Source organism: Centruroides vittatus, unplaced genomic scaffold, assembly GCF_030686945.1.
Source record: "Centruroides vittatus isolate TY-2023 unplaced genomic scaffold, ASM3068694v2 contig_370, whole genome shotgun sequence".
Classification (NCBI taxonomy): domain Eukaryota; kingdom Metazoa; phylum Arthropoda; class Arachnida; order Scorpiones; family Buthidae; genus Centruroides; species Centruroides vittatus.
The window spans coordinates 1,680,611-1,693,730 of NW_027122193.1; the positions used below are offsets into that span (position 1 = coordinate 1,680,611).

Consider the following 13,120-nt stretch of genomic DNA (forward strand, 5'->3'; position numbering starts at 1 on the left):
TTAGATTATGCTACTTAATACGGCAATTATAATTTATTTATTACTTAAAAAAATTATATTGTATTATAAAACATAATATAAAATGAAATAATAGCTAAAGTGTTGTTTTTTTAATAAATATTTAAATGAATTGCTGTGGAAAAATATGTATATATGTATGTGTGGCTCTTCAACGAATTCTGTTTTCAATATATGGCTCAAGTTCTAAAGAATCTGGCCACCCCTGGTATATATAGTTGCCATGAACGGCATTATACAGTATATTACACAGCAATTTGGCAAATTGTTTATAATGTTGTCTAACAATTTCTGAGGTGATGAATCCAACTCTTTAAAGCTCTGCAGTGGTTTGTGGTAGAGGATAATGTGTTGCAATCCTGCAACTAAAGGCATCCCATATATGTTCTGTGGGGTGTCTGGTGAATAGGAGGATCAATCCATACACCCTTATATCCTGAATTTCCATGTATTCCTGAACCAAGCATGTCCTGTTATCATCCATTACAATGAACCTAGGACCAAATGCATCTCAAAAGCTGCACATACTGCTACAGGATGGCATCCCTATAAATCTGGCTTATCATCATACTGCATTCAAACACATGCAGCAGCATACAAGACCCTAACATACCCAGACTGATTCATCATTTCCAGAAAGATGACAATTGATAATGCGAGCATGATTATAATGTGTCCCTGGGGCTCACCAGATATCAACTATCAATTTAGACCAAGAGTGGCAAATCTATGGCAGGCATGCCAGAGGTGCCATGTGTAAAAATTTTACTCTAACATTAAAGATCTACAGGTGTTATAATTTCAAACATTTATAAATTATTCAAATTTTTTTTGACAAATTCTTGGAAAAATTTATTGTATAACAATTTTATTTTTATTTTTTAATTTTCACTTGAGTATACATTATGAACTTTTACTACTTTGTATATTTATTATTAGCTTTACAAAAAAAAACAGTTACAGAACTAATATTAAATTTAAAAACTGTTTAAATTTAATATTTAGTTCTGACACCCAGTGAGCTAAACCAGAAAAAAAACATTGTTTTACATAAAAAAATCTACTTTAAATAAATACCAATATTTTTTTCTTTTGTTATGACTCACCAGCTATAATTATTAGACATCTGACTTTTGTTGGTGCTTTTTGAATACTTGAAAAACACCATTAAAATCCTAGTAATCATTGACTTAGATAAACTAGTAGTTAATTGCATAGTGATAGTTATTGTAGAACATTGTAATAAAGAGCAGTGACAAGTGTGTTTTTCTTTTAATGGAAGTTTCAAAAATTAGCAGAATCAAGCAACAGTTTCAAAGTTGGTGTACTGAAGAATATGGAATGATTAGCAAAGACAATAAAGCACTTTGTATTTTATTTTCTGGAACAGTTTTATGTAGAACATTGTCAGCAAAATGGCATGATGAGACAAATCCTAAATCATTCTGACAAAAGCAAGGACAAACAAATAATTTAGTACTCAAGCAATTAAAAAGTAGAAATATTCAGTCAACAACCTTAATGAAATTTATCAGCAGCTGCTCAAATGTAACTGCTGCAAGTTTTGTTGCCTCAAATATAATTGCACACAAAGAAACCTTTTTAGTGATGGGAAATATATAAAATAAGCATGGTTAAAATGTGCAACAGTTCTCTTTTAAGACTTAGAAAATAAAGAAAAAGTATACAACGAATAAAGCCTTTAGGCAGAAACACTGTAAAAAATATATTTTTTAGCCATTTTCAAAATTCTAATTCATCAACCAAAAATTTATATAATAAATTCATCTGGCTTAATTTCACTTCATCTTGATGAAAGTATTGACAGGGTTCCTACTCAAATTTTTGTTTTGAATTCCCTGACTTTCCCTGATTTTCCCTGACCAACTTTGTCCAAATTCCCTGACCCTCACATTTCTTACGGTGTGGAATATCAACATAATAAAACAGCATTTTATTTACTGCGAACATCGAGTATATCTATCCCTCTTTTTGCCTAGTTGTATGTTTCAAAGACTGCCACATTAAAAAAACACAGTATGCATACAACCTGTAGAAAAATGTATGATAGAATCCACAACTTCTATGTAATGAAAAAATAAGCAATTTACAAATGAAACATGAGCTTTTTATTTTATCATCATTTATCAATATTATTTGTATGTAAATCTAGTAAATACAAGATAGCATAAAATCAACAAACAGTATTCTTTGATATACAAATAGTACTGTACTGTACTTAAAATGAACTCTTGACTTAGAAACACATAATTTTAAAATTTTTCAACAAAAAGAGTAACTTTTTTTAAACAGCAACATAATTTTAACGAAAAGTTAAATTTAAAAATTTTCAAATAAAGCATTTGTTCCCTCATAAAAAAAAAATCGATCATGTAAAAAAAGAAATAGTTTTCTTTTGTCAACCACATTATTTCAAAATGGCATAAAAATAGATTGTATACAAAGAGGGATAGGTGTAAGTTTTTACTATAGCTTCTCTAACAAATCCACTAAATCTAGCAAAAAATTAGCTGAATTGGCAACTCATTAAAAGAAAAAAAATGTTTCGTTGTCGCCATTTTTATTTTGGTTTCGGTGTAAAGGCCAGAGTTTTAATAATTATTTTTAATAATTTTTATTTATTATTTAATTTCACATTAAATTTTGTCTTTGCATAAAATTTTCTTAAGAATGCAGACAAAATTTATCTATTTTAACCCTTAATTACAAATCTTATAATTATTGCAAATCATATCACAAACCATCTTTCTCACTTTTATAGCAAATTTTAATAAATGAACTAATGTTTTCAGCAATCTTAAATAGCCTTCCTCAGGTTTAACATAATTTCAATCATCAATTAGAACATAAGATTTGAAATTTTACGTTTCACTTGTGAGATATGATGACTCTTTCCCTTTGGGTAAATAAAGGGAATAAAGTTAATTCTCCCAACGTCAGGAAAGTCAAGGGACTAATAAGTATGTGGGAAACATGGTACAGACGGACGAAGACACTTCTTTACTATTTAACCCGTTTATTGTAAAAATATGCTTACAATATAGCTAACGTTGTCTTTGTTTCTCGTCTTAAGTTCATAGTGGCAGTAGTGAAATCTGGAGCAATGTTCAGTGAACGATCCAGAAAAGAAAGTTCATTTGATTTCTGTTTTGATGTCTAGCACTAACATATATCACTCGTGTTTTTCCTGAGTTAGAAAAGTCCTCCTTTTGAAAAGCAACTGTTAATTTGTGGAAGGAAAAGGTGGCCCTCGATCGTTCCCTGGATTGGTTGGTTTCGGACCATCACCCACGCTTTATGATGGGGATCTGGGGATCTAATGGATTCTCCGATTTACTTACGTCAATCGAAGAATCCGAGTTCACAGAAGTATTCATCATCTTTTCAAACAATGGAAAATTCAACTCCAATCCAAATGATCGATCTTGAGAGCTGCACTGTCTTGACTATTTCTCAAGTTTCTATAAAAAAATTTTTACTCATTCCTTTTTTTCATCTAATAATTTAATTTTTTTACGTTTTTCTATTTTAGTGAGACTTGTATTCCTATGACGTCATAGTATTACGAAAATTAGGATTCTTAAAATGTATAGAATTTAAATAAAATAAAATAAATACACTCAAACCTGTTTTTGTGCGGTGGATAGGGACCACATAAAAGAAAGCGCATGGGGGGAAAAAAAAAAAATTGCAGGAAACTTCACGAGTAGCTATAAAAAATAGTTTTCGCAACACAAAAAGTATTTTTTTTTTATGCGAGTGAATAGGGACCGCATAAAAAAGTCTCACGTGGAAAATAACTCAAAATCGTACGAAATAACTAGGAATTGCTTTTTTAACTCCTTGGGCCTTTTTCTGCAATCCCTAATGGGGGAAAAATCCTCTAAGAAGTTTATTTTTTATATTAATTATTTCCACTTAAATACGAATCTAACATTTAAAAAATTTGCCGGAAAATAATTCCCACGAAATAAACACCCTCCCAAAAAGTGGTTTTACAGAAAAACTATATAAAAAGTTAAAAGTATTTTTTAACAAATACTTTTATTTGATAAATATAGCTGCAGGAAGTGTTATTCTTTCATTTAACAAGGCGTGAAATTTCACACCTGCAGTCTACATTTAACACAATATTTCTGATTTTTATGCTATTAAATAGGAGGGGACCGAAAAAAAGGTAAGAGAAAAAAATTTTACTTAATAAGAAATGAAAAAAACTTGATGTCATAGAAAACATCCAATAGAGTTTTAAAAAATTTTACAGAAGTCAATTATGTTCCAATTTGATTGAAATTTTCATATACCGCACAAAAACAGGTTTGAGTGTACAGAAATAAACATCAAACGAAATTACAATTATATGTTAATAAAATATAGAAGTTCAGTGCATAGAATCGTAACTACAAATCTTTTTCTTTTGCAACATAACTATAAAAATTGTTTTGTTGTTGTTTCGCACAAAAGATAATCAAATTTATTTTAATTTTTTAGTAATTTAATTAATTTTTTAAAATTTACCAGCTTTTTAAATTTATAATTAATTATAAGCAAGTTAACATTGGTTAAACTATCGGATTACCTAGATGATTTTCAAAACGATAACTACAGTATATCTATTACAAGTATGATGCCTAAATTTGCCAAAATCAGTGGATATTTGTTACCCAACATCATTTCTGTTAAACTAATTATTAAACTATGTATCGAAGTTGCGGAAATTAACGGGAGAGGGGGAAAAATACGCTTGCAGTACAGTTCTTTTCGAGGAAAGTTGTAACAACAAATGTAAAAAACTACTAGTCGGCGCCAGCATTTTACTGTAAATGTGGGGTAGCTATTTATAATTTTTTATGTTGTATAGTAATGTTTTAAACGTGAAAAACAATTAAATCACGGATTTTTACTGATCTATTTAGCTATTTTGAAGTGAACAATCTAATAAATTACGATTTCAAGTTTTAAAAGTTTGTAAACTAATTCTTAATTAGTTATTTTTTATTCTAATTAACAAATTCATCTTTTTATAATCGCTGAATTATTAAAATTAAAAATTAAACACTATTACATAATAGTAGTTTATCCTGTTATTAATCCACAACTGTAAAATTATATGGCTTCAGAACGGTGAAAAGAGCCATTTCAGATTCAAAACGGATTCTGGTATATTTTCTTATTAAAGATTGCAGCATTACTTCTTGTCGCCTGCAGATGGCTATGCTTAGTCAGCCATATTCAGCAAACGAAATCAACAAGGCAGTTAAGGAGACAAATTCCCTGACTTTTTGACAATTTTCGACAAATTCCCTGACTTTCCATGACTTTTTCCAAAACTAATAAAAATCCCTGACTTTTCCTGATTTTCCCTGACTTTCCAGGTGCATAGGAACCCTGTATTGAGAACTGGATCAGCTTGTTTAGCAATTTTTATTCATTATTGTGCAGGGAATGTCATCAAAGACTACTTGAACAATTTAACTTCCTTAGTAACAACAACAAAAGAAAAGACGTTTGCAATGTAGTTGTAAATGCATTTTACTGAAAAAGAAATAATCTTTCTAAAACTATCAGTAACTACTGATGGTGAACTCAATATATATTGACTGGAGGGAAAGTGGTTTTGTCAATTTATTTACATATACAGTCAGTTCTTCATTTTCATTTCATTATACATCAATAAGTTGCGTGTGCAAAGGATACTTTTAAGTCACTGGAAAATATGATCCCTGTATTAAAACTGGTCAATTTTATATCTGCATGCACTTAACAATTCTAAAAGTTTCAGTTTATTTGAACAGATAAATAAACCATTGTATACTGAGTTTATGTACAACATCATCAATGAAGTAGTGGAACAGTTCTTCAAAGTTAAAAAAAGTTTATTGAAAAATAAGCAATTAATGGATATTGAATGACTTTTGAGATTAATATTCTTTACAGAGTTGTGCTTACATTTAAACCAATTAAATATTAAACTACAAGATGTTAACAAGACACTTATTGTCGTGTTTGATTTAATCAAAACATTTGAAACAAAATTACAAATTTTCAATCTTGAGGTTGAGGTTATTTCCAATACTTTCAAACGTTTTCCAAATACAAAAAGAAAATTATTTACAGATTTAGATTCTCATGAAAAACTAGATAAAGTTAAATTGACTCAAGAGTTTTCTGCAGTTATTGAAACAATAAATTTTCTTCAAGATTTATGCAGTTTGAACAATTTGCAGAAGCATCAAAATTTATTTTACACCCAGATAAAATATCACCAGATAAGCTCAGTATGGATATTTTCAAGTGGCTGAATTTGGAAGATGTAGAAATGCAATTAATCAATCTTGGAACTACAGTAGAGAGTTGTTAATTGGAACCCCGGTAATAGGAATCGCCGGTAATCGGAACTATTTTCAGTCGGACTGTGTCGTGCTGAATCGGACGTTTTTGATACTAGATTTACTTCTGAAGTATAATTTTCATGTTTTTATATTCTTCAATATATTTATTTTGTTTGTACAAAATGAAGAAATAATTTTTAACGATACGATAGCCTCGATTATTATTATGAACATTTTCGTTAGGCTTAAAATCGACGAAAATTCAACACAAAGCGACACGCAACGGAGAAAAATTTGAACATCGGACAGGTTAATGTATTTTTTCATACATAATCGGTAATTGGAAAAAATCACTAATCTGAACAACCCCAGTCCCCAATTGATTCCGATTAACGACTCTCTACCGTAGTTCTAAGTTATATGGAAACAAAAATTTATAGATTTGAGATACAAATTGGAAATAATTGAAAATGATCAATTATTGATAACTAAAAAGAATTAAGATGAAATAATGAGAATTTCAAATGCAATTCCCAAAACTTACTTGTTTAAATAAACTAACAGCTATTTTATCAATTCTTTCTTTAACTTAAATTTCAGTTTAAAATTTCATAATTTTATCAAATGAATTTTATAAAAGACACTTTACAAAATACAATGAATGATGAATCTGGTTCAGTACGTTTATTATTAAAAGTAACAAAATATGAATGTAATATAAAATATTTGTCATATAATATACAACAGCAAAAATATCATTAATACATTTGTACTTGATATTGATTTCTATTGATTTAATTTTTAAGCCTATTTCAATAAAATCCTGCAGAAATTATTTTTTCCCTTATTAAAAATTATTTGGCATGTCAGCAACTTTTTTCTAATTTTTGGCGCATGCACGTAAAAAGGTTTGCTACTGGTCTAGGCTGTAACAGGATTTGTCAGTAGAGTACAGTGGCCCATTGTTGTGTTCTTGCAAGGCAGATCAGCATGTGCTGTGCAATTAAGCGAATGAATACTGCAGTCTTACATACAGGACAAAATGTTATGTAGCAGACTGTAAATCTTTTCCTTGGATACAGTAATACCTGATGCTGCTGAGTGGTCTCTAAGCATTTTACTTGCTGTGCTGATAGTAATATTTGACATGTATGACCACATTCAGTCCTGATGTGCAGTTCTGACAAACATAATCTTCACTGTATTGCTTTCGAACATCTTGGCCAGGCTGGAATTGTTGCCAAAGCCTACAGTTACTTAATACTATGATCCAGCTAATCTCCCGATAATCCTTCCTTGCATAATGTCATCTATATTACTTCTTTAAACCATAATTATTGCATACAAATATATTTTTGCAATTACTAGGCAATAACAACATTTGCACACACACACACAACACAATAGTGACTTCTTACAATATCAATTTCCCAAAGTGATGGAAAATGCTTTTATACTGATTCCCTTATCAGTACATTTGCACACAACTACAATACTCTCTTCAGATAGTTGCGATAAAGCATTTCTACTTACATTTTGTTCCTTTATAACAGCAGCAAATATATGTATTTGTGAATTCCTTAAATTATGGACAAGTGAAAAATTCTCAACAAATCAAATTACCACATTAAGTCAGGTTTATAGGAAAAGCTAAATTTCTGAAAATTACTTAAATATGGCAGACAATTGAATGCAAACATGTCTGAACCTTTTATTTCTTGAGGATTATCAATGCTGATTTATACCTCAGAGTATTGAAAAGCACGTTATTCCCTTTATCCAAAAAACACCATAACCTGCAATATGAATTCTGGCCAGATCTAGCAACGGTTCATTATGCCTGTAAAGTTACTATGTTCAAAGTATTAGGGTTGAGTTTGTGGAAAATGAAAACATGTCTCCATGACCTCAGGCCAGACTCATTGAAAGATTTTACACACTATAAACAATACACCTCTTTTTCTTGTGATGTTAAGTACTTTAAATTAATCATTTTAAAAAATTTGGAAAAAGTTGGAAAGAAGTCTGTTGTGGAGTTCATGGCAAGAGTTCAAGCAAAATTGAGATGTATAGGACAACACAGTGTCTATGGACCATTATTTTGCAAAAAGTGAAGGTAAACTACCCATGCTATCCCACAAACAAAAGTTATCTTTGTACCTTAATTTGTTCTAGTAAAACAGTATCAATTAAAAGTAATTTCATTTCCAAACACTATCTATAAAAATGCTTTCAGCTTCCTTTGAGCCATATTCAGTTTTACATACAAGATTTGCATGAAGAGAATATTTGAACAGGTAAATTTTAAAAAATTTTAAACAAAGAATCCAAAAAGACTGAATGAAACAAAGTGTAAATATTCACAGGGCAAAGATTATCTTTGAAATTATAAATCTTGCAATTTACAAAATAATAATTTTTTAGCTTACAAAATTTAACAAATTGCTTAATACAGTAGAGAGTCGAAAATCGGAATCAATTGGGGACTGGGGTTTGTTCCGATTACCCATTATGTACGAAAAAATACATTAACCTGTCCGATGTTCAAATTTTTCTCCGTTGCGTGTCACTTCGTGTTGAATTTTCGTCGATTTTAAGTCTAACGAAAATTTTTATAATAATCAAGGCTATCGTATCGTTAAAAATTATTTCTGCATTTTGTACATACAAAATAAATATATTGAAGAATATAAAAAACATGAAAATTATACTTTAGAAGTAAATCTAGTATCAAAAACGTCCGATTCAGCACAACACAGTCAGACTGAAAATTGTGCCGATTACCGGCGATTCCGATTACCAGTGTTCCAATTAACGACTCTACTGTACTATGATCCAGCTAATATTAAAGTGTGACTAAATTAAGGTATTATCGTATTGAAAACATCCAATTTGTAATTTGTCAGTACATTCTATGTCATTGGTATGAACACAATAGATTTGAGACTTCTTATAATAGTGATTCTATGTGAATAAAGTATTAATACCTACACATCTTGTTTTCACTTATATGTTATTACAGTGTGCAAATTAGAGGTCCCCAATTAACACACAGCTTCCACAGAAATGAAGGAAAATCTGTACTGATTACCATCTCTTATTAATATATATAAATTTTTATTAAGAAAATATTTACCTGTTGTACTTAAAATTTCAGTTAACTTTTGTCTTTTATCGTACTGTGAAACTTGGTAAAATGTTTGTTCCACGTCACTATTTGCACTTCCAACAATTCCAACAGTTAAAAACAAATAATTGTCAAGAAATTCTGAAGCTAATCTCTGTATGGGTGGTGGAAATGTAGCACTAAACATCAAAGTCTGACGTTGGCCTTTTGGTGGCATGGAAGGATTTTGTACCATTCTTCTAATTTCAGGGATAAATCCTAAATCCAACATTCTATCTGCTTCATCTAATATCAAATATCGTAACTGTGAGAATGACACCTGTAATTCAAAATTAACATTTAAACAAATTTTAAAAATTATATTAAGCAATATATGTTAAATATTTTAATAATTTAAAAATTTTTATCAACATTAATTTCAAATTAAGTTTCTTTGTAAGATAAATATGACAAGTTATTAAATTTAAAAACTAATGATTTACTAACCTAGAAATCTCACCACACAACTAATTTGGATAACCAAATTACATTTAAATTGCTTTTTGCATTTCACTTTTGGTAACAAATGTTTGTTAAAAGATTTATGTTAAGCTTAGTTCACACAAAGTATAGAAACCATATTCCAGTAAGAAAAGCAAGTAAAAATAGAGCAGAAGAAGTACAGTAGAGCGTCGATAAGTGGAACGTCGGTAAGTGGAATGGCCGGAAAGTGGAACGATTTTCAGTCGGACTGTGTCGTGCTGAATCGAATGTTTTTGATACTAAATTTACTTCTAAAGTATAATTTTCATGTTTTTTATATTCTTTAATATATTTATTTTGTTTGTACAAAATGCAGAAATAATTTTTAACGATACGATAGCCTCGATGATTATTATAAAAATTTTCGTTAGGCTTAAAATCGACGAAAATTCAACACGAAGCGACACGCAACGGAGAAAAATTCAACAGGAAGCGATACGCAACGGAGAAAAATTTGAACATCGGACAGGTTAATGTATTTTTTCGTACAAAGTCGGAAACTGAAACAAATCATTAACTGGAAGGACCCCAGTCCCCAATTGGTTCCACTTTTCAACACTCTACTGTATTCAAAATATAAAAATCATGTGCAGTAACTATAAACTTTTAAGTGTATAGTTACTGCACAAGGCATAAAAATTAGTTCATACTGAGTACAATCTGGTGCGGAAAAATGCATCACTAGTAACATTAAACATTTTCTGTAAATGAAGCAAATTTCATGGAATTGCATGCACAATTCATTCACTATCAGAAATTTTATACCATTGGAATCAAAGCTAACAATTCAAAATATTCATAGCTTTAAAATTGATAAATTCACCTAACATGCAATTTTTCCCTTAAAAACAGTATCTTTGGATTTAAAAATTTATAATGTAAATCTGATATAATTATCCTTATAGGAATGCTAGCAAAGTCTTGATTCTCTGGAGCTTTCCTTTAAAAAGAAATTATTTAATATAGTCTAACAATTTCTTAAAAATATTGTAATCACATACTAGCAATTCAAACTATTATTGATGAGACTCTCTCTTCTCTAAAATCGTGCTGCTGTCAACGGCTGCACACCTTAGAGGTATGAAGGAGTATGTGTCAGGAGTTGCAATTTAACACAGAGTATTTGGTGCCCAAATCATGTGCACATAAAATAGACCAGACTTGTAGGTAGTCTGGGGACTGAGAACTGGATCAAAAGAAAATATGAAGTGTTGACACTGTTTCTACAAACAGGCACGAGTGCAAGATTTGCACATGCATTTCTTATGCTCTCAGAGATAGTCTCATCCTAAAAATGGCTTTGCCATTTTACTTGTGATTTACAACTATTCCAAGATTATTACAATGCAGGATTCACCATTAAATTAGTATATAATGTAAACTTATTAAATCAAATTTAATTGACGTTACAAAAATTATAAATACCATTTTAAATATTGTTATAACTAATAGAATATTTTTCTGAAAAATTGATATTTTCAGAATTAATTCAGAACCAAAAAATCGTAGTTGTAAGCATACCTTGAATGAAATCCTAGTTAATTTAAAAACATATTTGGCATTTACCCACTTCTTTCTATAAACAAGATTATTTATCGCATACTGAATTTTAAAACAAAAATAATTTTTTTCTACTGTCTTTTCATTAATATTTTTTTTACTGCCAAGACAGAAAAAAGTTGAAAGTGAAACACAGGTGTGCTAATATGCCTACTGCAATAACAAGAAAATAAAAAGTATATTTTCTTCAATTTTTTTTATTGATTAAATGTAGAATATAAAGCTGTTATATAATACATGATGCAAATAATGTGATGTTCGTTAAATATTTTTATTAAACTGTTCTGAGTTATTTATTCTAAAAAAGCATCATGCTTAAATGAGGTTACCTTTTCCAACAGAAATAAAAGTACACATTTTTTAATGTAATTGATTTGTAAAATATTAACTCTTGGTATATCACATGGCATCTCAGAAATGTTGAAAATGTGCTCTGGATTCTGAATGCCACAGCACATTTTCAACATTTCTTATATCTAAAATTTTGTAAAAAAATTGAGAAGTTCTACTTTCTTAATTTTTCAACCTGGATGAAATTAGTTGATATTTTTACTACTAAATACTTGGTGGAGGAAATGCTGGAGTTTCAGAGCTGCCACACAACAGCAAATATAGGTCATTCATGCTAGTGACTCTCACTTTGAACGAGAGAAATGCAATACAACAGCAATTTAAAATAAATTTACTCTTACAAAGTATTTTTTATTTTCTCTGCTATTTCTTCATTGTGAAGGAAAAACAAGTTTCAATTAACTTCAAATGACAACACTGTGCTGAATGTGATATGACACACTGAGCATCATATTGTTGCATATCACACAGTGAAACAAAAATAAAAATTTTGATAATGCAAACTTAAAATTGTAACACACTCATTTATCTTGTAACAGTGTTAAGGCATAATGGACAAATGCATTTTTTTGATAAAATTCTCGTAACTGATATCTTGCGATATTTTGAGCAATATTAATTTTTTAATTACGATAATCTATTTTTGATAACTGAGTGACTAAATGGCATAGAAAGAACGAAAATTAAATTCAGTTCTAACAGAACTGGCTGTTACATGTTAAAACAGTCTTCTAAATCAGTGATTCTTAACAGGAGGGCTGCAGCCCCCTGGGGGTCTGTAAGAAGTTTGCCAGGGGGCCACCAAATTATGCAAAATTTCCTTCATAATATATAAAAAGAAAAAAATTGATGTATAACCAAATATCGTATTGAAAAATGAAATAAGAAAAATAAAGTTTTCCTATTTAGTTTTTTTATTTATTTATTTCTTATTTCTTTCTACATACAACTTTGTTAGTACAAAAGAAATAAATGCAAATATGCTACTTACACCTCAGAATTTACTTTTATTCCAAATTCTAAAAACTATTAATGCTTGAAATTTTAAAAATATTTATGAAAATAGTAGGCTTAGTAGTAGGCTTTGAAAATTTAAATATTTTTGCAAAAGATATGCAAAATCTTTACAAGTTGTGAGTGTTTTAGTTTAGTTTTAGCATCGACTTTGGATCAATTTATCGACATGTTT

General features: G+C 29.6%; 1 protein-coding gene across 1 annotated transcript in view; it reads right to left on the minus strand.

The window, feature by feature from the left end:
• The window catches only part of LOC136975299 (ATP-dependent RNA helicase vasa), an 83,574-nt gene that overhangs the window by 26,724 nt on the left and 43,730 nt on the right, over positions 1–13,120 (minus strand). Inside the window, exon 10 of the mRNA XM_067270341.1 lies at positions 9,508–9,817. Coding sequence (XP_067126442.1) covers positions 9,508–9,817 — 310 coding nt within the window. The remainder of the gene's footprint in view (positions 1–9,507; positions 9,818–13,120) is intronic.